The sequence below is a fragment of the Candida dubliniensis genome, chromosome 1 (genome assembly GCF_000026945.1).
Source record: "Candida dubliniensis CD36 chromosome 1, complete sequence".
In the NCBI taxonomy this organism is placed as follows: Eukaryota; Fungi; Ascomycota; class Pichiomycetes; order Serinales; family Debaryomycetaceae; genus Candida; species Candida dubliniensis.
In genome coordinates, this window is record NC_012860.1 from 267,883 (window position 1) to 290,503 (window position 22,621).

A 22,621-nucleotide genomic window follows, 5' to 3' on the forward strand; every position below is an offset into this window, starting at 1 on the left:
AAAAATAAAAATAAAAAGGAAACAAAAGGGCAAAAAAAAAAAAAAATTGAATCAGGAGTCAGGAGGCATATATCTACATATCATATCATATTAAATTAAATTAAAATATAAGGTCATTAGACTGGTTTATTCATACTTTACTATTTCATAAAAGGAAACTTTGACATTAAATTTGATTGGTCGACGTTGAATTTTCCTCAGACCCTTTGACAAAGTGAAAAAAAAATAAAATAAAATAGAAAACACATTTCGGAGGAAGAAAACAAAACAAAACAAAACAACACTAAACTTTTAGCCAACCAAACAAATAAAACACAGGGACAATGCTGATAACTTTGATATCCCTGGGTCTACTGAATGGCAATTTATGGGACCCTATCAAGCCCAACTTTATATTTTCCTCGAATATTTCCAGCAAGATATACAATCTAATACATGCTCCGAGAAAGGGAAATCAATCACCATCTGTGATAAAGATAAATATTCAACTAAATAATTTGGTATCAAGAAATAAATCCATGAAATTGTCCGATTTGCAAGATTTGATAAACATCCATTCCAATAAGCACTATATTTTACGTATTTTAAAACAAGAGAATTGGGAATATAAACCATCAGAAGAGATATTTATTGTAACCGTGAAACTAGTCCTACTAGACTGTTCAAAAGATGCTATTGAATTTGAGCATAATGAAAGCTACACAATATTGAAGCAATGCCAATTCATGGATGAAATTGAATCTTATATCAAAAAGATATATCTCAAGTACTCAGAGGAGGAATATCTGTCGTATGACATAAGTGATTCCACCATAGAGTGCAGTGAAAGTGAAGACAATGGAGAATTATTTGGCAAATGCCTTGAACCACTAAAATCTAATGATACTCTAATTGATGAATTCAAAAAGATTTTCCATGACATAAGTGATGAGGAGAAAACGTTCAAGCATAATCATGATTTTATAAAGAATATAAGCAATTTAAGACATAATGACGATGAAGATATTGTCGAAGAAGAAGAAGAAGAAGAACCGTCAAGTACCGAGGAGAAAGAAAATTCTCTAATTTTACCTGAGACGCCATCTATGGCTAAACCAGAAACTGGTGCATTGCGTTTGGATGATTTAATTGAAGTTAGTTGTGAAAACGAAGATGATTTCGATCTTCAAAATATCCCAAATCCGTCTTTAGCCTTACCTATTTCTCCATCAAAACATGGGTTTGCTGAAGATAATGAAGTGATCAAGATTTCTAGGCAGCTGCCATTTCATTCCCCAACTAAAACTAGAAGAGCAAATGATTTATCTCGAAAGCCCTCAAATACTTCATTCTCGATGATGAGTGATGAAAGATATGGTCTAGAGTACGCTTACAATTCCAATCACGAAGACGTGCCTTCGTTTATTAAAGAAAATAAAAAATTCAAATTTATCAAAGTTGGTAAAGTTCAAAAATTTGTCAATCTTTTCGAAGAACAGAAAAACCAAAAGGAACCTGTTACTCCATCTAGGCCCAGCAGTAGAATTTCTAGCAGAGTCACTAGTAGAGCAGTCAGTAGAACAGTCTCTAGATCTGCTAGCATGGAAAAGGTTATATAACCAATTATTCTCTGGAAAGCCACCTTTGTTCTCTCAGCACGATGTAATCTTATGTACTATACGTAGGCAAACAAAATTGGAAACGTAGTTTATGAAATGTATAATTATTATTATTATTATTTGTTGTTTTTTTTTTTGACAATGTTTGTATTTCTTATCCGATTATTCTTTATTCATATCAGTTTCAAATTCAGCAATTTTATCTGTTAATAAATTAAATTGTGTAAACATGGTATCTATTTCTTCTTGTTTCCATTCAAATTTCTCTTGTGTAACTTTAATGCTATTTAATACCCAAATTTCTTTAAGATTACGTGAAATACTGATTAAATCTTGACATAATCGAATAATTTGAATACAATTATTTTCCATAGCCAAACTTTCCATCGACAATATCTCAGTGGTTTTATTGGCATCTTGTAGATTCTCAAAAATATTGGTAAATTTTACTATTATTGTTTCAATTATAGAATCAATTTTTTGCAACAACGATATTGACTTGGGTTGCATAATATATGTGTATAGCTTTGACCAAAGGTTGTGTTGATAGAATTGTTTGTAGGTATAAATCAGAAGAATTGTTTATTTTGTTTGATTTTATTCTTTTTTTTTTTTTGGTTGGATTTTTGTTGGAGAGTGTGTATATAGAGTTTCTTCCAATTTTCGAGATTGCAAAAAATGCCATTGTTTCACATTTGTTAAATAACTACAACCAACATCTATACGCAACTACCAAACTATAAATTTTAGTATTCCAAAAATTAATTTCACAATATATCTCAAAATCTTATAAATATTAACCACAATCCATATTAATCTCAACAACACAACAATAAAGTTCTCAAGACACGAATACAAAATTTTGTAGATCAAACCAACATTGTGGGATTGTTCACCTCTTCTTTTCAGTATAGCCTTCTTAAATATGTTCTTATTCAATGAAAAATCCAATTGATCTAATTTCTCAGTAATCTTTCTCAAATCAAGAGACAAAGAAGCATTAATTTCCGAAATAGACCTGTCACTGGAGCTTAACAACGTATCAATCTTCATTGAGTACACATCATTCACCAAATGAATGACTGATTTTATCTCTTCCATGAATCCAAGGTATAATTGTTCATAACCAGGTAGATGTTCATCATTTATTTGAGACATGCGTAATAAAATCTCGTAAACTAACTCTTTTGTAATGTGCTGAACTTTCTGATCCACAAGCTCCAAATATCGAGGATATTCCATTGTTAAATAATTAGTTCGCAAGTTCATGAACTGATGGAAATATTCCAAATTTGCAACGATATTCTGAAACTCTACTTCTCGTTCGTCAAAAATTGCAGCACATTTTACTTGGTCTACTTCTTCTTCAATTTTATCATGATTGGTTGTCTCATTATCATCATCTTCCTCTTCAAGAATTACTCCGTCTGGGTCAGAGCTGGAACGATTATGTGAATGTGAACTTGTACTTTCTCTTTTCTCAAAGGGTAAAAACTCAACTTCCTTAACTGAAGGTTTAATATCATCCTTGTCTTCGTCTTCAAAAAATGCACCTTTACTGTTTGGAGCAGGACTTGTTGGTTCAATGTTAATTTTTGGCAATGAAACTTCTGATGCCGGTAAATCAAGCTCCTCATCTTCCCGTGTGAGTGGTGGAAGTTTCTTGAACATTTGTTTTGCCAAAGGATCTGTTACAGTTCCACTCTTTGCTGTATCAGCAGGAGAAGCAATTTCATGAGCCACGTTAGATGAACTTGAAGAGTCACCAGCATTCCCATTACTATTGGATCCTGGCCCTCCAATATAAAACTTTTTCATTTTGCTTCTTATCTTTCGTTTATGAGGTGACTTTGAACGTGAAATACGAAATTTATGGAAATCACTATCTGAACTCGAACCTTCATTAGAAGGTAATCCATTGTGGTTTCTGGGTTCAATTGTAGTATAAATACCTTCTTCGTCTTCTTCTTTTTCGGTTGCCTTGTGTGAGACTTCAATCTCACCATGTTTATCATGATGTTTATGATTTCGTAACACAAATAATTTGCTTTTATCTTTTTCGGAATATTCTGGAGTTTGAACATGGTTCAGGAACCATAAGTTTCCCTTTGCATCTCTAAGTTCGTGCCAATGGTTCACTCGCCAACGAGAATCTCCCACAAACTCATTCAAGTCAATGGCCCACATCATTTTCCAATGCTTTTTTCTGTGTCCAGGCATAGCACTATTGTCATGTCTGCTGTGTGCATTATGTTTACTGAACACATTACAAGCCAATGGGATGGTTTGCATGGATATTATTGTCTGGGGATGCTCATTATATTTATTTCTCAACTTTCGATTTCTTAAAATCTGTAGCGGATTATAAACTCCTTCAACTCCCGGATGTTCATTATTATCTTGATGACTTTCTGCCCACTCATAAATTCTTTGAATGTACAAATATTTAACTGCAAGGGTGGTTTTCACTTTCTCTGCTCTAATTAGGGTTCCACGGGAAATCTTTATTTTTGATGCAATGTTCCCATTGGTCTTGCCTGCTAGATCTGCTTTTTGATCAATAACATTGTATTCGGCATTTAGTAGTTTCCGAGTATCTAGAAAAATAGAAGTCAACTCTCCTGCTTTTTTCAAGGCTTCTTTTGAAATTTGTGTTTTTGCAAAGTCCTTGGAACCTTCTCGTTGTCGGGTAGGCACTCGTGGTATATATGAGGGTGTTTCTTCACCCATCAAATTAAACGTATTGCTAAAATCTAAACTGAAATCATTAAACGATTTATGTGTTCTTTCGTCATTGTTGTTTCTAGCTGTGGCTTTAGTCTTAGGGAGTTTTGTTTTGGGCAGTTCTGCTTCTGATTTAGGAGATGACGATGATGCTAAATTATTTGCCTCAATACTTTCAACTTTAGCCAATCTTAATTGTGATGATACCACCCGTTTGTTTTTAGTAGATTCATTAGTGCTAGGTAATGAAACGTTCCTCGACATCTAAGTTGGCAGAAAGACGATGTCTTTAGTCGAAGGAAAAACTAAATAAGTTTACTAATAATTATAATAAACGTCTATGCCGTCTGGTGTCACCAAATGTTGGGGGTGGGCACTTGTATGTATATATATGTCTTCTTTTTCTAGAAAAATATGAAATAAAAAAAAAAAATTATCTCAATCACCGTTGCACATTCAAGTTTTTAACATTTGAAAAGCTCTAGGGTTTTGGTGTAATATATTAATGTTGTTGTTGTTGTTGAGTAATAAACTATTTGTTGGTGACAATACTACCACGACTTGGCGCATTGTTCCCTATTTACTATAATTCTTCCAAACAAATTTTCAGAGACACTCGTTTTGTGGATCAGCCATTATCGCCTAGCCTAGTAATACTACGATGAAACTGTGAGGGCGAAAAAGTGACAAAGAAAAAGTAGAACGAGAAACTCCTTCGACATAGAATTCTGTTACGGTACTAAGTAACTTACAGTTCCTTATCACTTATTTGATCATTAATCATTGATGCCAATAAAATTTGTTAAGTCCATTATAGATTTCGAAGGTTATTTGAAAAACAATAGACTCCTTGTATTGAATTTCACTGCATCATGGTGTGGTCCTTGTAAAGCGATCAAACACGTCGTTGATCAGGCTTACGGACAATTTCAAGGTGTTGAAATCGTGAGAATTGATTTAGATAGTCAACGTGAATTGGCATCAAAATACAGCATCACATCTGTTCCTACATTTGTATTTATCGAAACAGGGAAGGAAGTTGATCGTATTCAAGGTGCCAACCCTCAAGCATTGATTAGCAAGTTGCAAGAGTTCAATACTAAAGCAAACGGGCAAAAGAGAAGAGGGAATGGTACAACTACTGAAGAGTTGATTACCCAAAATAGTAGTCTAAAAGATATAAAACCATTGATTCCTGAAAATTTCGAAGTATTGAATGCTACTATAGACTTTAGTGGGTACGAAGTTTTAAATTGCTTACCGTTGTACAAGGACTCGAAAGCAAAGCATGTTGTAAGCTTGGGTGGTACAGATGCATCTGCAGATAAATCGGCAGTCATATCGGATTCAGATTCTCAGTTGCTTTTCTATATCCCTTTTTTGAATATTTCCAAAATTTATTCCATTTTGGTAAAAGTGAAATCTACTAAAACATATAAAGAAGTTGAAGAAAACACATTGAATGTCGACAGTGATGATTTGGATGAAATTCAACCACCTAATCTAATTAAAGTGTGGTGTAACACTCAATCAATTCTTTCATTTGATGAAGCCAGTGCTGATGCAAATGCTCCACATGTTGAAAAATTATCCAACAATGATGAAGACCAATGGTTTAATATTAAATTTAAATTTGTTAGGTTCCAGAATGTTCAAAATTTGACTATTTTTGTAGATGGTGAAGATGAAGATTATCACACGGTTATCGAGAAGATAGTCATTGTAGGTGTCAATAGCAAAAGTGAAGAGCAATGAAAGATAAATTAGATAGATGATGATGAATAGACAAGTAAAATTAAAGATATAAGAGATATGAATGCTGTATATATCTTGTAGAACACTCTCATGCCGTATATCCCGGCTAAAAACCCCATTGATGGAGTGTTTCCACGGAATTAGTTTTTGCAGATGTGGATGAATAGAAAAAAGAATTCTCCCATTTTTACAACCCGCAACGAAATGGGTGAAGCTAGCGCCTAAACATGAACAATAAATGTCGTCCGTCCATAGTTCAACGACAAAATTAATCTCTCAGTAGTCATATTTTGCAAGCCTGCCGGCCTGTCTGTCTCAAAGCAATTCTTTTTTTTTTTTTTTTCCGTTCAAGTGTAAATTATAATTTCATCACACCAAAATTCATTCATTTCTTAAATCCTTGTGTTGTCGTTATTGTACTATTGTTCATCATCACAGGTTATAAATTTTGAATTTTTGCTTGTTAGTATTTTAACTTCTTGCCTTCCTTCTCCTGAAGCTCCACTTGATTACTTTTTTTTTTACGTTTTTTTTTCTATTATTTTTGTTTTCTTTTAAATTCAACTATTCTTTTTAGAAATCACAACTATACAAATACTTGTTGATAATCTATTCATTATTGGTTTGGCGAAAACAAAAAAATTTATTCTTACATTCAACAGGTTCCCCATTCGTTCAATTAGTTCATTTTTTTTTTTTAGAAAAGAAGAAAAATTTTCAAGAAATTACATATAAAGTTCCCGTTTTTTTTTTTCCTTCCCTACTTTGCCTTTGGCCTTTTAGCAGCAACCAAGAATCATGAACTTCCTAATTAGAAACACTATTATTGGTCAGACATGCAATTCCAAACAAATATTCTACAAGCATGCTAGAACTTTAGCTATTAAGTCGTCATTGACCAGTTCCATAAGATATCCCTTGCAGCCAAGTTTACACAACAATCTCAATTCCAATACAATCAATTTCCCCTTGGTGAAATCGTTCATAAGACACAACTCAACCAAACCCGAGAAACCGTCACTTCTGTCTGAACAAATAAAGGAAAAAGCATTGGAGACGCTAGAAAAATCACCAGCTACAGAATTAGTGCACAAGGCAGTAGAGGAACCAAAAAAATCTATTTGGGAAAAAGTTAAGCACGAAGCAAAGCACTATTGGCATGGGACAAAATTGTTGGGATACGAAATCAAAGTGTCAACTAAATTATTGGTCAAATTAATGGCAGGATACGAGTTGTCACGTAGAGAATCAAATCAGTTGCAAAGAACGATTGTTGATGTTGTCAGATTAGTTCCATTCGCCATGTTTGTTATTATACCATTTGCAGAATTATTATTGCCTATTGCCTTGAAGATATTTCCAAATTTGTTGCCTTCAACGTATGAGTCTACTGTTGATAGACAAAAGAAATTGGCTAAATTGAAGAAAACCAGAAAGGCTGCTTCTGAATTTATTAAGAATACCATGGCTGAAAGTGGTGGTTTGAAATTACTGAAAAAAATCACTGATCAAGAGAGAGAGAATTTTGTGCAATTTTTCCACTGCATTTCCATGGGTAAAAACCCAGATCGTCAGCAATTGATTCAAGTGGCCAGACTATTTAAAAATGATCAAGTATTGGATAACTTGTCTCGTCCCCAATTGGTTGCTATGTGTAATTATATGAATTTGAGACCTTTTGGTACTGATTCGATTTTGAGATATCAAATCAGACATCGTTTATTGAACATCATCAAAGATGATAAGGTTATCGATTACGAAGGGGTTGACAGTTTATCTATGCTTGAGTTACAATTGGCATGTCTGCAGCGTGGTATCAAAACAAGTGATAAGTCTCCTGCTAGATTAAGAGATGATTTGGAAACATGGTTGGACTTGCGGTTGAGACAAAAGATTCCAAGTACTTTATTGATTTTGTCTAGTGCGTACACTTATGGCGATAAAGGGAATTCGATTGAGTCATATTATGATGCATTATTGGCTGTTTTATCGTCTATTCCTGACGAAGTGTATAATGTTGCCAAATTGGAGTTGTCTGATGACTCTAAATTGAAATTGAACATCTTGAAGGAACAAGAAGAAATGATTGAAGAAGAAAATGAAAGAGAAAAGGACACTGTTACTAAAGTTAAAGATAAGATCAAGTTAGATGATTATGAAGAAACTGCAAGTGAGGGAATAAAAATCGAAGCTGATGATCCTGTAGAAGGTAAAAATGACAATGAAACACAAAAGCAAGAAGAACTGTCAAGTGGCAAAGAATCTAACCAAGATCCTGTATCGGAATCCAAAAAACCAATTAAGAAGGAAGAAGTTAAGGTTTAAAAGATGAATTAGACTTATGATTTAACCCGATGTTGTAAGATTTTAGAAACGAATCCAAACCAGTAAACAAAAAAAAAAATTTACTAAAAACTTTGTCTGTTTATAGAGAATACGATTTTATATATATATATACATATATTTATATTCATTTATTATTTATAAAGTTCCTCCTTGGACAGTAGCTATTAGTCTAGTCTAGTTCTTACCAGTAGATCCGAAACCACCTTCACCACGTTCGGTATTATCCAATTCTTCAAGAGTTATTTCTTTGATATCGGCATTGACAATTTGTTCTAATACCAATTGAGCAATTCTGTCACCTTCTTTAATTTCGAAATCTTTATCACTGTGATTAAATAAGACTACTTTCACTTCACCACGATAATCGGCGTCAATAACACCAGCACCAGTTGAAATACCATGCTTCACAGCCAATCCTGAACGTGGTGCAACACGGCCATAAGTACCTATTGGTACAATTATAGAAATATCGGTAGAAACTAATCCTTGACCATGAGCTGGAATAATGGCTGCTTCTGCAGAATATAAATCGTACCCAGCGGCAAGTGCTGATCCTTTGGTTGGTACTTTACCCTTTGGTGAACGCAAATACACTTTCAAAGATTGGGATGCTTCTAATTTTTGTTTCTTTAGGGATTGGTCTTCAGATGTCATAGTTGGTAATTAAATATAATGTTGAAAGAAAGCAAAGAGGAATGGGTGAAGATTTATATCTTTTTTGTTTGTTTGTTTGTTGGATTTTTTTTTTTTTTTGCGTGTTCTGCAGTGTGAAACTAGTAGACGCGTCTCAAGTAGGCCAGCAGAGCTGAATTGTCTTCAAAACAAGTAGTAACTGAGATCAACCACAGCTTGTTAAGTTGTGACTACATGTCTATCTCACATAAATTATCGTGTACTTAGTAAAGAATTTTACATTCAACTATGAACTCTGTGATAATACAAGTGCTTTGTTTTACGTGGAAACTCAATCCACAAACCTCTCTGTTTCTCTGACTCACTTAGCTAAAACTTTCATTATCAATAAGCATAAGCATCTGATTGAAAACATTCAAACACTCGTACTTTCAAAACTGTAGGAACACCATCACTATCTGCTACTACGCTTTGATCATCTAGACCACTAGCACTATCAGCATTCGTTCTTATTATGTACACTTCTTTTTCATTTAAACGTCGATCCAAATGAAATGCATCGCTTTGTTTATAAATGCACTGGTACAACGTCAACTGTAGAAATAAGATCAATACATCGGTGAAAATCAATTGAAACAACCCCAACTTAAACAACTTTAACCAATATGGGGTTGATTTGTCGACGACAGGAGTTTCTTCACCAATAAATGAAATAAACCACCAAGTTCCATGGTTTAACTTTTCCAATTGTTGAGTATCAATCAAATACATCACCCATGTGGCAACAAATAAGGTATGGTACAAAATCACAAGAATGGTCTTTATATACAACAAATAACAATATTTATGTATGAATGTCTCATATATTCTTTCTCTGGTGTCCTGACTATCTTCATTTGACAAAAATGATAAGAAATTAGGCACCTGGCTATTCTGGGTCACAAGTTTTGAATTCAATAATATTTGCAATATTAAATGAAGTATCAATGGGATTAAACAAGCAGAATGGCAATATTTCACAAATTGGTAAAAAATAACAATATATAACAAAGCATCAATTTGTGTTAGTATATCAAATTGGTATTTTGTCTTGTTGTGGATTAATTGATTATTACTAAATTGGAATTTTTGTTGAGTTTCTATTAGTTCAGTTGCTGTGTTGGAAACTGTTGAAAATGTAGCATTGGTTGATGCAGACGGTATTTCGTCATCAATAGGAAATGCTCCCGGTAGACTGAATCTTGTTGTCATATTTTTATTGATGTATCAGGTCAAAGTTGTTGTAATATTTGCCGTAAGTTTTTGAGTAAAAGTAAGTCATATTTTTTGTTTCCCGTATTTATCAACAAAATTGGTCAAAAGTTTAGAGCAAAAAAAAATGAGTAGACAACGAATCTACAACTCACCCATTTACCACACACTACAATAATTATCTTTTTCTTTTACTTATTTTTATTTAAATTTTAATATTTTTCTTCCCTTTGAAAACCTATAGAAGTCATTAAAAACATATTATTCACATGAATAGTGAAATCAAATGAAGAAACTACATATACATTTATACGCAAAAAAGAAACCACGACACAGTCAAAAGATGAACAATACAAATTAAAAAAAAAAAACAGTTACACAACTTCTCTAAGCGAATAAAGCACCAATATCAGCTGGCATTTCTTCAATTTGAGTAGAGTAGAATTTTTCAATTTCTCTCATCATACCAACATCTCTGTCAGTGACAAAGTTGATGGCAACCCCCTTTCTACCGAAACGACCACCTCTACCAATTCTATGAATATAGTTTTCCTTGTTGGCTGGCAAGTCGTAGTTGATAACCAAAGAAACTTGTTGGACATCAATACCTCTAGCTAACAAATCAGTAGAGATCAAGATTCTTGAAGAACCAGATCTGAATTCTTTCATAATGGTGTCTCTTTCAGCTTGTGGCAAATCTGCGTGGATGGCAGAAACAGTAAAGTGTTGTTCTCTCAATTTGTTGGTTAAAAATTCAACCTTGGATCTAGTGTTACAGAAAATGACAGCTTGGGTGACAGAAATAGAATCATACAAATCACATAAACAATCGAATTTGTAATCTTCTAATTCAACGTTAATATAGAATTGTTTGATACCTTCCAAAGTCAATTCATCTTTTTTGACTAAGATTCTGACTGGGTTGTTCATGAATTTGGTGGTGACTTCCAAAACGTCTTGTGGCATGGTGGCTGATAACAAAACAATTTGGGTGGTTTCTGGTAATAATCTGAAAATGTTGTAAATTTGTTCTTTGAATCCACTTGACAACATTTCATCAGCTTCATCCAAAATGAACATCTTGACTTTATCGGTTTTGAAATATCTTCTTTCAATCATGTCTAAGACTCTACCTGGAGTACCAACGACAATCTGAACACCAGATCTGAAAGCTTCAATATCATCACTCATTGAAGTACCACCAATAGAAGCATGGACAGTAACCTTCAAGTACAAACCAATAGCAGTAATAACATTCTTGATTTGCAAAGCCAATTCTCTGGTTGGAGCCAAGATTAAAGCTTGAGTAGCTTTTTCATTTTCATTGATTCTTTGTAATGCAGAAATGGTAAAGGTGGCGGTTTTACCTGTACCGGATTGGGCTTGAGCTAAAACATCTCTACCTTCAGTGATTGGCAAAATAGCTCTTTGTTGAATAGCAGATGGAGTTTCATACCCGTAACCAAAAATACCTCTAACAATGTTTGGTTTTAAGTTTAAATCGTCGAATTTGTAAACGACGTTATCGTAATTGGTTTCAATTAAACCAGAGTCGATTTCAGTAATACCTTCGGATGCCATGATTAGGTGTTAGTTATTAATACAAAAAATAAAAAAAATAAAAAGAACTAATAGGAGAAAAAAATTTTTTTTTTTTCTTTTAGAAGTTGTAGTTTAGTGAAAATATTAGTAGTAGCTGATGAGACCATTGTAAAAAAAAAAAACTTAGAATTATTATGGAAAGGAAAATTTTTCAATTTAGTGGTATTTTGAGGAGTCGTGCACGACTAGGATCCTGATTTAGCAACGAACGCAATCTCAGTGAATGTTCTCGCCCTACAGACAACCTTGCTGCAAATATGAATGATCAAACCAATTCTAATTCTAGATGGTGGCAATTTTGCATGTCAATACGATTTTATAATGCATTAGTAATAACAAAAGGTCATTTATTAAAAATAAAGATGATTTTCAAAATTTTCTTTCAACTAGAGAACTAAATAAGCTATTGTTGGTAACGTTAAAATACACAGACAAACAGACAAACAAACAAAATGACTTTCATACATCAAAGACATGGATCATGACATGAAGCTAGTTCATTTTTTTTTTTTTTCTTGAGAAATGACCATAAATAGATAGAAATATAATGATTGATGAATATAAAATGAGTTGAACTAACCGAAATTAATGAATAAAAATAAAATGAAAATGAAAATGAAAATGAAACTCAACGTAATGTAACGGAAGGCAACGTTGTAATGGAAAATGCAAAAATTGAAGTAATCAAGTATGGAAATCTTGTTTGACGTTTTTTCACAAACTATTGGTTTTTTCTTTTTGGAATTTTAATCAAATACTCTCTCAGCAATCACTTTACCGCTTTCTCTAAATTCCCAGGGAAACAATTTTGGCACCACTTCTTCTTCCTCTTCCTCCTCCAAAATATCATCTTCAGAAATGTCTCCATCTATATCTTCCTTATCCTCTGTGTAAATCTCTTCAAAAGCAGACTCTTCAAGAACCCCTTCTTTTGAAAGCTCTTCATTCATTAAATTGAAAGCAGTGACATCAGTAGCTAATTCAGATGAACTAGTCGGTTTAACTTCTGCATCAGTATCTGGTTTGTTGGAAAGATCTACTTTTTCCATCTCCTGTAAGATGTGAGTTGGGAAGTAATCATCAGTAGTATCAAATACTCTTTCAGGCTCAACAAATTTATGACCATACAATTCTGGTTTTACCGGTGGTGTATTCAGAGTAGTATGCTCAAATGCATGGTCGTGTTCTGGGTGTTCAGGTGGTGACATGGGCAACTCATTGTTAGGTGGTTGAACATTTTCCTCTTCCAAAGTAGATTGATCATTTTGTTGTGTCTCACCATGGTGATAATGCTCAACAGGGTGTTGAGTATCATGGATGTTTTTGCGTTCTTCAGGTGGATGGTGGTGATGGTGATGGTGTTGAGTTGAGCTATCCCAATCATTGGTAAAAGATTTAGGAATCTTATCAAGAAAGTCGTGTCTATCTTCTTCTTTGAGATCTTCTCGTTTTGGAGGTGGTTCCTTTGTTGGATCCCACATGGCATCGATGCTAGGTTGGATTCGATCCTCAAAGCGTTGATAATTTGCTGGGTCGAGTAACACCTGTGGATCAGAGGTATCAAGTGGTGGTTCGGGAATCGGTTCGACTTTCTCTCCACAAATTTCAGCTGGTTCTTCTTTGGGAGGTTCTTGTTCAACTGGCTCTGATGCATAATCAGCTGGTGGCTCCTGTTCTAAAGATTTCTCTCCATGTACCACATCAGATAACGATTTTTCACCAAACTCTTCCATCCAAGCTTTCCACCAGTCTCTATGCACTCCAAACACATTTGAACTCAGTTTCCAAGGCTTATATTTACCAATGAAATGAACTACTTTGACTTGGGTAGTTTTGTAGTTGATATACAGCAAGGCAGTAGAGTGGTAGCGCCCCAATGTATCAAAGGTACTTTCCCATAATTCCTTGTCGTGCTTTGGTTGCTCTGCTCCTTGATCAATTAATTCAGCTTCGGCTACTGGGTTTTCCAAAAACAGTGGTTGTTCAGGTGGGTTTTGAAAATGTTTCAATGCAGGCAAATATTCATATTCAGCCGATGGAGTCACATTATACAAAAATGGAATTTTAATCCAATTGGAATCTTGGGTGTAGCTAACAGTTCCCAAATCAATAGGGATATCCTTTTTTTTCAATAAAGCTTGAACCCAATCAGGCTGGGCATTGAAGTATTGATTTAATAAACCTTGATCAGCACCATCAAAAGAGACATTAGGGTTTATAACTGACTCTTGCACCAATGCTGCTAGCTTTGTATAGTCGTCCAAATTGGGTCTTAAAACAAATACACCCGAATTGAAGATGTCAGGGAATCCGCTATCTGGTGCTGCCAAAATTTTGAACTTGGGGAAATCCAACGCTAACAAGTCCAAAACAGTACCGCCATTATCAGCTTCTGGAATTACCGGTAATGTATCCGAATCCAAATATAAAATCTTGTCATATTGGATTAAGGACCATAGTTCAATCTTCGTAAACGTTTTGTCCAATTCAGGTCTCTTCAAATCAAAAGTCAATTTTTCAACAATTGTAGACCTCAAAGGTGATACGTCAACTAAGTCATCATAATATTTAGATAACAATTGTAGTTGGGAGGTGGAAAACTTGGACTTATCAATAAGAATACCAAATTTCAACTCCGGATATTTTTGGTCCGATCTTGACACCAATTTCTTCAATACTGAGCCCAATACCAATGCTCCAGCGAGATAATCGGGATTATACAACAAGGTGAAAACAGCGTTAGTCATGTGATATTCCTATTGTATGTACGGGTATGATCTTTTTGGGAAAATTGTGGGATAAATGGGTATTTTGCAAAAAATGTGTTACTGAAAGTAGATACAAAAACCAAACAAAAGGATTCTAATCAAAACAAAAGATGTGTAGCAATTTGATAACGATGGATAGATACAAAAAAAAAAAAAAGAAACAAAAAAACGGGAGAAACAAAACAATAATGAACTGGATAACAGTAATAACAGTGAAAAGAAAAACACTCACCAAAGGAAAGAAAATGTCAAGAGAAATGAATCAAAATATGTGTTTGAATTTTCGGAAAGTGCCCTGAAGGATTTCCTCGAGGGATATTAAAGGATTATTTAATTGGAAACTGGAAAGAACGAAAGAAAGAAGAAAAAAAAAATTAAAGTTACAAAACTAAAGTAGGACAAAAGAGAACAATAATTAATCGAGGCAACTAAAGGAGGGGGGAGAAGAAGAGAGAAGGAAAATGGGAAGACGGAGCAAGGTGGAGGCAGCAGCAGCAGAGGAAATATACTCTAATAATTTCCTAACCGATCTGGTTTCAGCCGATAATATTGTTGTTGAACCTTCGTAGCCTCTTCTCATTGTACTTACATCCTACTCCGAAACACCCATTTCGCGCCATCGCGCCATCTTACCACCTCATTATCACCAGCAACACCCCCTCAATTTATTATTATCACCCGTGTTTTTTTTTTTTTTAAGATAATTAGCTCATATTTGTGTAATGAAGAATCTTACCCTAATTTACAGACAAATCAAATTAAGAGACAAGGTTATGCTTTTTAGTAAAAGCTCAACAAAAAAACAAAAAAAAAGCTAAAAATATAATATAATACCACATATCTAAAAAGATTGAGCTTGAAATCTGCAGATGATAGAAAACTCACCAAGAATTTTGTACCAAAACACAACTTAATTGTTCTATGAAGGGGAATAAACTCTAATGGGAACGAATCCCGGCTTTTAACTTAATTACTCTTTACAACACTGATTGAATATTAGTTAAACCAGGGGTTATAGATCACCTTCTACGATGTACAAAGCTTAATTGGCTACTACTTCGATCAAAGTAGCAGTATAACCTTTAGGTCAATCCGGATACATGCAATATCCATTCTGACAATGCCTGGAAAATTCAAAGGTTAATGAAATATAATAAAAGCAGTATTTTTATTATTAAAGCTTGCATACATTTTGTATTGTTGCACCACACTGAAGAATCTCAATGTGTATACATGTGTACCGAATAGTGCCTAATTTTTTTTTTATCCCATTGGTATTGCAAGCTGATAATGGAGAGAACCGGAGTTACAGTCAGATGATTACCCAACTAAACCACACCAAAAAAAAACAAAACTAAAAAAAAAAAAGCGTATAGTTACACAAACTTGAACTATTTTTTTTCATCATTTGGCAAGTTACAGAAACCTACTTTTACCCACAGACTCATACATTAATGTACACACACTTTACCGCTATATTCGTATCTACACTAGTTTGGACGCAACCAGCAGTTATCCTAATAAAAAGCTATAGAAAAGACAGGATAATGGGACTAAACGTGCTACAAATACTACAGTGTTCAATTTAGCAGTGCGGCCAATGGTTTGCTTACTACAACCTTATTGCAATACTTTTCCGAACAAGGTTCCTGTAATTCAAAATGGTTAGCCGTCCACTCAAACCAAACTGGTATACACCATAGAGTACTTGAACCACAAGAGATGTTGTCCTGTAGATTTGTACCTTTAACAATCAATGTTAACTTTATGAAAACCATTTCTATTCTTTTTTTTTATTATTATGTTATGACATTAAATATACACAGAAGAAAGATTAAAGCTAATTTGCAATACAGAAAAAGTAATTTCTTAAAATACCCAATTATCAATTTTGTCTATTCTTCCATTCTCTTAACGAGAGTAAGACCAGACGTTCTTCAATAAACCGTCTTGTTGAGCCAATCTGTTTAATGAGTCATCAGCTTCACCTCTACCTCTAACGTAACCACTTAAAGCGTAAGTGATGTTGTCACCAGCAATAGCTCTACCTTCTTCATCAACTTTAGCAATTGAGATTTGGACAGAAGCGTGATCTTTGGCTTTGATGATTCTGTTGGTGGCAGAACATTTTCTTGGGACGTATAATTCAACCTAAACAAATGGATGTTAGTAACTTGTCTCTTTTAGATTTCACTTCTCTATCTGTGTATGTCTGGAATCAGTGTATAGTGTAACTTCTTTGCAGTTTTCCTTTACAGTAATCTATTAATCCTTAGTTCCTTGAGTTGTAGTTGTAGTTGAGTTTCGTTAATCAAATAAACATAATCTTTCCTAAATTTCTATCATTTTTCCATAACAAAGCTTATCTGAGTACCTTTGTCGACTCTGAAATGATCTCTAATTGATGATTTCTTGTGATATTGATACACTTTAAAAACTTTATCTAAACTCCCTGCCTATGTTCACATAAATAAATTATCCTCACACACTTTGACAATATTGGTTTACATACTAATTGACCTTTATCGTTTTCCATCTTGCTTTAATTGTATGTGGATTGGTGTAATATCAAATGTATCAAAAATACATACATTTTTTTTTATTGATTCTTTTTTTTTTTTTTTCACGCTCACTATAGCAGAATTGACATACAATGTGTAAGAAAAAAAAAAAAAAAGGATGTGTGCAGTTACCAGACTAGACCTATTTTTGAGCTACTAGGCACGCATATTAGGGCTAAAGCCCTAATCTCATTTTTTTGTTTTTGCAACTAATAAGTAATCAACTCAATTACAGTAACTACTAAAATTTACTAACAAGATCTATAATAAACTATTTTATTCAGACACATATTATTCACTTTCTTTCTTTCAATGATAATACCGCAACAGTCTCAACATGGTGAGTCTGAGGGAAAAAATCAAACCCTTTGATACTCTCCACGTAGTATTGATTACCATTAGCAGTGTTGTTGATAAACCACTCAATGTCTCTAGCTTGTGAATGAACATTACAACTGATATAGACAATTTTTGCAGGGTTATAATCTGATAATTGATTCAAAAACACATCATCACAACCTTTTCTTGGTGGATCCAATATCACTGACGTTTGATTATTTGGAGTATCGATACTTGCAAAGATTTCCTCAGCTTTACCAACAATGAAATTAGCATTCTTGATGTTATTTTTCTCAGCGTTCCGCTTGGCAAATCTAATTGAATCTGCCGAGATTTCCACACCGATCACTTTAGATACATTTGATGAGCATGTGATAGAAAATAAACCAGACCCACAATAAGCATCAACTAGATAATTTGGTTGATCTTCAGAAAGGGGTAAGTTGGATCGCACATAATCTATGACAATAGGTAAAATCGAATTGTTATTTTGGAAAAACTCACCTGCAGAAAATTCAAAAATGTATCCATTAATGTACTCTTGAACAATTTGTCTTGTTTTTGTCACACAAGTCTTGACCAATTTAGTATTGTCCTCGAGTTCAACTTCTATTTTTGATACTTGACCATTTTCATCAACTGAACCTTCTCCAAGAACGGTGTCTTCTTGCAATACTTTTGTGTCTTCTCTCAACAAAAATGTAGCACCTTTCGAGTATTTAACATATTCGGTATTAAATCTTCTACGCTCATTTGCTAATCCCTGATTAATTATTTTTGTTCCAATGTTACATTCCTCAATATCAATGTTAGTTCCTTCAGGACCAAAATCAGATTTTCTCCATGTTGGTCTACCTTTGGATGCAATTCCCAAATTTGGCGGGCATGGCAAATCTTTACCTGTTTTCTTATTAGGTATGTAAAAATGAGGTGTCAATTTGGTACGATAATTATAAGTTAAAGGTGATTCCTGGGTAGGTAATATTTCAGGTAATAACTTGTGAGACACCAATTTCGGAGCAAAATGGTCATAGGCATTAATGATTGTTTGCTTTTTAATTGCTAATTGTTGCTGATAATCGATATTTTGAAATTGACACCCAGAACATTTACCAAAGTAACGACAATTTATAAGTTCATTATTTCTCATTGCAGAGGATTTTTCAATTGAGAGTAGGTCTGCTTCCACGTACATAGGATGGCTCTTATGGACTTTGATTGTGACAACATCATCAGGTAAACCAAAAGGTATGAGTGCAACTTGTTTTTTCTCCGGCTCTACCAGAGGGATTATAGCAAGGGAGTCTCCATTGGATGTTAATGCGAAAACTTTCACATCGGAAACAATTCTATTGTTGTATTGTTCAAGGAGTTCAGGATCATTGAGAATAGCAGACATATCGTTCACCACATCCTCTTTGGTTAAATCATGTTTCTCCAATAAATCTTTGATCTCTAGCTGCAAAACACCCAAGGGGGAAGTTTCATCAATGTCCTTGTTTTTATATCTTCTCAATCTGGGCTTTCTCTTGCCCCGTCTAGTACGTTTGGAGTTATCCACATCGCATGGGTCTTCATTTGGTCTTTTTTTATCTTCTAATACTTCTGCCACCATTTCCTTCTACTCTTATTTTAGGAACAAAAAGGAAATACACTGATATTATTTAGTTACTTTATGAGATGTGATTTAATAATACAAAATTTGAACTAACATCTATACAAGTGTCAAGAAGGGATTGTGAATCATAAAACTCTTGATGGGTGTGGAAGGTTTTTTTTTTTTTTACCAGATGATGATGGTGGTACTGTAGGCGCGATGCACCCGCCAAAAAAAAAAAAAAAAAACTAAAAGACTGCAGGATATTAACAACAACTCAAAATAGTAAGCATATACATTTTTTCAGTCATTGGTTGTTGATCTGGTCGCACAATAAGCCAGATATCCGACACTAAAAAAAACCAATCCAAAAAAAAAAAAAGAACAAATAAATAGAACACACATAGCAATAATAATACTAGCCAACTTACCATTTATGTTGGTGAATTGAACTTTTCCGGCATGTTTGAGCTTAACCACAGTAATGGTTTCCGCTTAATGACTCCATTTTTGTTATAACTCCTGTGCATCTCCAATTCTTGAATAACTTCATCTTCTGTATACCCTTTACTGATTCCGATTTCAATAGCTTCATATATTTTTTTCCTTCTTAAAAACGTTCTTGACTCTGTTTCGTTTCTCCATTTAGTTCCGTACTTGGTCTCCAAAGACTTCAATGGAGGCTTATTGTTTAACCCATGAGCATACTCCTTCCAGATTTCTGCTAATGACTTAAGACTTCTTTCTAGTTTATATTGTGGTATATTTAATGGATTAACAGAAATTGTCATTTTTGCAGATTCGGACTGTTTCCGTTTCTTGGAAGCTCTCTTACCACTTTCTGACGAACTACCCTCGTTTTGTTTATCATTCTCTAGCTGGTCCATCGTATCAATCTCATCATCAAAGGAAAAGCCAGAAGATGTTTGCAGGTTTGGTGGCGGACGTGTATGGTTTGGCGGTTGTCTTAATGCGGATGTCATTACTGTGCCGTTATCACGTGGCAACATAAATTGAGTTGTGTCATTATTTGTAGAAGAGCTCGGGGTTTGCCCTAGTTTATCATCACCAAGTAAAGGGGGCATAGGAAGAATATATGAGTTTGGATATGCCGAAGACGATTGCGCAATTGTTTGTCTTGACTGTTGCTGTACTGGCAATCTTCTTTGCAGCTGTAGCGTTGACTCTGGTTGATTAGCAGGAGTTTCTTCCTGGGAGTTCTTCTGCTGCTTTCTGCGTTTTTTATTGGGACGAATAACTGATGTGGTGGGTCCTTTGTCATACAAAGTGTTTGCATTATTACCATTCATATTTCTCGATGCAAACGGTCCTACATCAAACACATAATGTGACGTGGGGTTGGGTGAGGAATTAGCTGGTGATCTCAACGATAGACCTTTTCTTGTGATGCTATCAACTTCCTCGTCAAATTGAGTAGTTGGTTGCCCATTGTTGTTCGTTGGAACACCAAGATGTACTGAAGATCCCTGAAATTGGGAATGGTTTGATTGTAGTTGCAAAGTCTGCTGTGGCGGGTGTGAAGGTGGCGGAGGTATCTGTGCCTGGTGATGTGGTTGGTGAAGCTGCTGCTGCTGTTGTTGTTGTTGTTGTTGGTTTTGTATTCCTTGTGAACTACTTGAAATCTCTTCAATTTCCTTGTTCAATTCGTTAAGATGTTTTGTGAATACTTCAAAAGCTTTGAATTGGTTGTTGAATGCAGAATTAGTGTTGCTGTTTGTACCTGGTCGCATACCACTATTCTTGGCAAGAAATAACACCTGTTGACTTAGATCATTGACTTGCAGTTTCATGTGGTCCATTGAATCATGAAGAAACGATATTTTCATCATCAACTGATTGAACTGAGTGTTTTGATAATTAGCAAACTGGTTCTGCAAATTATGTATGAGTCCATACAACTCATTTACTGTGTGATTGTTACTATTCCCACTATTGTTTTTATTCTTATTTTTGTTCTTGTTGTTGTTATTGGTACTGCTACTGCTGTTATTGTTACTATTGTTGCTGTTATTTTCGTTGATGTTTTCGTTGGTGTTTATATTATCATTATTGTGGTTGCCGTTATTGGCGTGCATGGAAGCAGAAGCATTGATAATAGAGCTGTTGCCTGCAGAATTATTATTATTATTATTATGGGACTGTGCATCATTGGACGGAGTTGAATTGTTATTGTAAAACATGGTGTTATTTGGTTCTTGACTGTTGTAAGTTTCGTTCATTTTCGTTTTAGAAACAGAATTGTATGGTATATGTGACAACAGCAATTAAATTATTGTTGAGTAAAATCCTGATGTATGTCTCTATGTAACAACTTATTAACACAGAGATATACCCTGTTATAAAGAATTAGTGGACTTTGTAATGTACTCAAATGATTATACTGTTTATTAAGGCGAATTGAACTCTTTCTCAAATATCCATAATTTGTAATTGTCCTTGAGTATACTAAATTTATAAGGGCTTCTAGTTATCAATTACAAAATGAATGTGGAAGATGTGTGGCTAAGTTGTATGTTTCGATATATCAATCCTGATTTCAGATGTTGTCAGTTAATTTTATGTTCTGTTTTTCTTTTTTTTTTTGGGATTTTATACTATTTTTTTGGGAAAGGGAAAAAGTCTGTTTTCTCTTATTTTTTTTTTTTTTGTCTTTGTCGATTTGTGTCTTTCTGAGACATGGAATGTCGCTTAATTCCAAGAGATCAAAAACAAGGTTTACTATTCTTAAAGCATTTAATACTTGACACAATAGAAAGTTTACTTTCGTATAGCTCATTAGTTTTGAGCTTCCATTTAAATGATATAGAGAAAAAAAAAGGACCAATGAAAATTGTAAGAAGACAGATCAAATAATACTCGTGTCCAATAATGAGCAAGTTTTAGTGGACATGGAGAATGATAGAACTAAACTTGAAACTGTCCCGATACTAAATACTCTTCGGTGTAATTTTAAAATGTTCTTAAATGAGTGTAAACTAAGTTCGAATTGTGCTATTTATAACGTGTAGTGAATCCTGGCGATCGAAGTACAGGAAAGTGGCAATGCCATCCATCCTACGTTCCATTCCACACCAGAGACTGAATTCAATTGGCGGTTATAGTTTTAAGAGAGAGAAAAAAAAAAAAAAAAAGAATCGACTAACGGTCGCCAGTTCTTGCCGCAACAGTGTTTTAAAATTCCATTTCTTTTGTTCCCCAAAGTTGATTCGATTCAAGTTGCAGTTTTTCTTGTCGTAATCGCACAGCTCGGTTAAACGAAAACAAGCAAGTCTGACTCACTCACCTGGAGAAGTTTTTGTTATCATCTAACTTCATCTACAAACGCCTTACACCAAGGTTGTTTCGTAGACTTCTGCTGACCAGATTGCATACCAGAGACTCTTTACTACAAATAATGTATTCATAATTCTAAAATATTCAGAAGAA

At 34.2% G+C, this 22,621-nt stretch overlaps 12 protein-coding genes across 12 annotated transcripts; 3 read left to right on the top strand and 9 right to left on the bottom strand. All coding sequences in view use genetic code 12, as the record gives it.

Moving 5' to 3' along the window:
• Positions 1-323: 323 nt before the first annotated feature.
• On the top strand, positions 324-1,598 carry CD36_01180 (conserved hypothetical protein; the record flags this gene model as incomplete). The annotated part of the gene is made up of 1 exon (XM_002416750.1): positions 324-1,598. The coding sequence occupies one exon, from the start codon at positions 324-326 to the stop codon at positions 1,596-1,598; it is 1,275 nt and encodes a 424-aa protein (XP_002416795.1).
• Positions 1,599-1,760: 162 nt separating this feature from the next.
• Positions 1,761-2,108, bottom strand: CD36_01190 (conserved hypothetical protein; the record flags this gene model as incomplete). Its single annotated transcript, XM_002416751.1, has 1 exon — positions 1,761-2,108. One exon carries the CDS (start codon positions 2,106-2,108, stop codon positions 1,761-1,763), a length of 348 nt encoding a protein of 115 aa, XP_002416796.1.
• A 219-nt stretch (positions 2,109-2,327) lies between these two features.
• CD36_01200 (conserved hypothetical protein) lies at positions 2,328-4,586 on the bottom strand (the record flags this gene model as incomplete). Its single annotated transcript, XM_002416752.1, has 1 exon — positions 2,328-4,586. One exon carries the CDS (start codon positions 4,584-4,586, stop codon positions 2,328-2,330), a length of 2,259 nt encoding a protein of 752 aa, XP_002416797.1.
• A 522-nt stretch (positions 4,587-5,108) lies between these two features.
• Positions 5,109-6,077, top strand: CD36_01210 (HSP70 interacting protein/thioredoxin chimera, putative; the record flags this gene model as incomplete). Its single annotated transcript, XM_002416753.1, has 1 exon — positions 5,109-6,077. One exon carries the CDS (start codon positions 5,109-5,111, stop codon positions 6,075-6,077), a length of 969 nt encoding a protein of 322 aa, XP_002416798.1.
• A 798-nt stretch (positions 6,078-6,875) lies between these two features.
• Positions 6,876-8,402, top strand: CD36_01220 (mitochondrial inner membrane protein involved in potassium ion transport, putative; the record flags this gene model as incomplete). Its single annotated transcript, XM_002416754.1, has 1 exon — positions 6,876-8,402. One exon carries the CDS (start codon positions 6,876-6,878, stop codon positions 8,400-8,402), a length of 1,527 nt encoding a protein of 508 aa, XP_002416799.1.
• Positions 8,403-8,597: 195 nt separating this feature from the next.
• CD36_01230 (deoxyuridine 5'-triphosphate nucleotidohydrolase, putative) lies at positions 8,598-9,077 on the bottom strand (the record flags this gene model as incomplete). Its single annotated transcript, XM_002416755.1, has 1 exon — positions 8,598-9,077. The coding sequence occupies one exon, from the start codon at positions 9,075-9,077 to the stop codon at positions 8,598-8,600; it is 480 nt and encodes a 159-aa protein (XP_002416800.1).
• A 363-nt stretch (positions 9,078-9,440) lies between these two features.
• Positions 9,441-10,307, bottom strand: CD36_01240 (conserved hypothetical protein; the record flags this gene model as incomplete). Its single annotated transcript, XM_002416756.1, has 1 exon — positions 9,441-10,307. The coding sequence occupies one exon, from the start codon at positions 10,305-10,307 to the stop codon at positions 9,441-9,443; it is 867 nt and encodes a 288-aa protein (XP_002416801.1).
• Positions 10,308-10,694: 387 nt separating this feature from the next.
• CD36_01250 (ATP-dependent RNA helicase eif4A, putative) lies at positions 10,695-11,888 on the bottom strand (the record flags this gene model as incomplete). The annotated part of the gene is made up of 1 exon (XM_002416757.1): positions 10,695-11,888. One exon carries the CDS (start codon positions 11,886-11,888, stop codon positions 10,695-10,697), a length of 1,194 nt encoding a protein of 397 aa, XP_002416802.1.
• Positions 11,889-12,655: 767 nt separating this feature from the next.
• CD36_01260 ((self-glucosylating) initiator of glycogen synthesis, putative) lies at positions 12,656-14,656 on the bottom strand (the record flags this gene model as incomplete). Its single annotated transcript, XM_002416758.1, has 1 exon — positions 12,656-14,656. The coding sequence occupies one exon, from the start codon at positions 14,654-14,656 to the stop codon at positions 12,656-12,658; it is 2,001 nt and encodes a 666-aa protein (XP_002416803.1).
• Positions 14,657-16,588: 1,932 nt separating this feature from the next.
• CD36_01270 (40S ribosomal protein S21) lies at positions 16,589-17,213 on the bottom strand (the record flags this gene model as incomplete). The annotated part of the gene is made up of 2 exons (XM_002416759.1): positions 16,589-16,828; positions 17,190-17,213. The coding sequence occupies 2 exons, from the start codon at positions 17,211-17,213 to the stop codon at positions 16,589-16,591; spliced, it is 264 nt and encodes an 87-aa protein (XP_002416804.1).
• A 320-nt stretch (positions 17,214-17,533) lies between these two features.
• Positions 17,534-19,192, bottom strand: CD36_01280 (tRNA methyltransferase, putative; the record flags this gene model as incomplete). Its single annotated transcript, XM_002416760.1, has 1 exon — positions 17,534-19,192. One exon carries the CDS (start codon positions 19,190-19,192, stop codon positions 17,534-17,536), a length of 1,659 nt encoding a protein of 552 aa, XP_002416805.1.
• A 416-nt stretch (positions 19,193-19,608) lies between these two features.
• CD36_01290 (osmostress-responsive transcription factor, putative) lies at positions 19,609-21,414 on the bottom strand (the record flags this gene model as incomplete). Its single annotated transcript, XM_002416761.1, has 1 exon — positions 19,609-21,414. The coding sequence occupies one exon, from the start codon at positions 21,412-21,414 to the stop codon at positions 19,609-19,611; it is 1,806 nt and encodes a 601-aa protein (XP_002416806.1).
• Between the last annotated feature and the right edge of the window lie 1,207 nt (positions 21,415-22,621).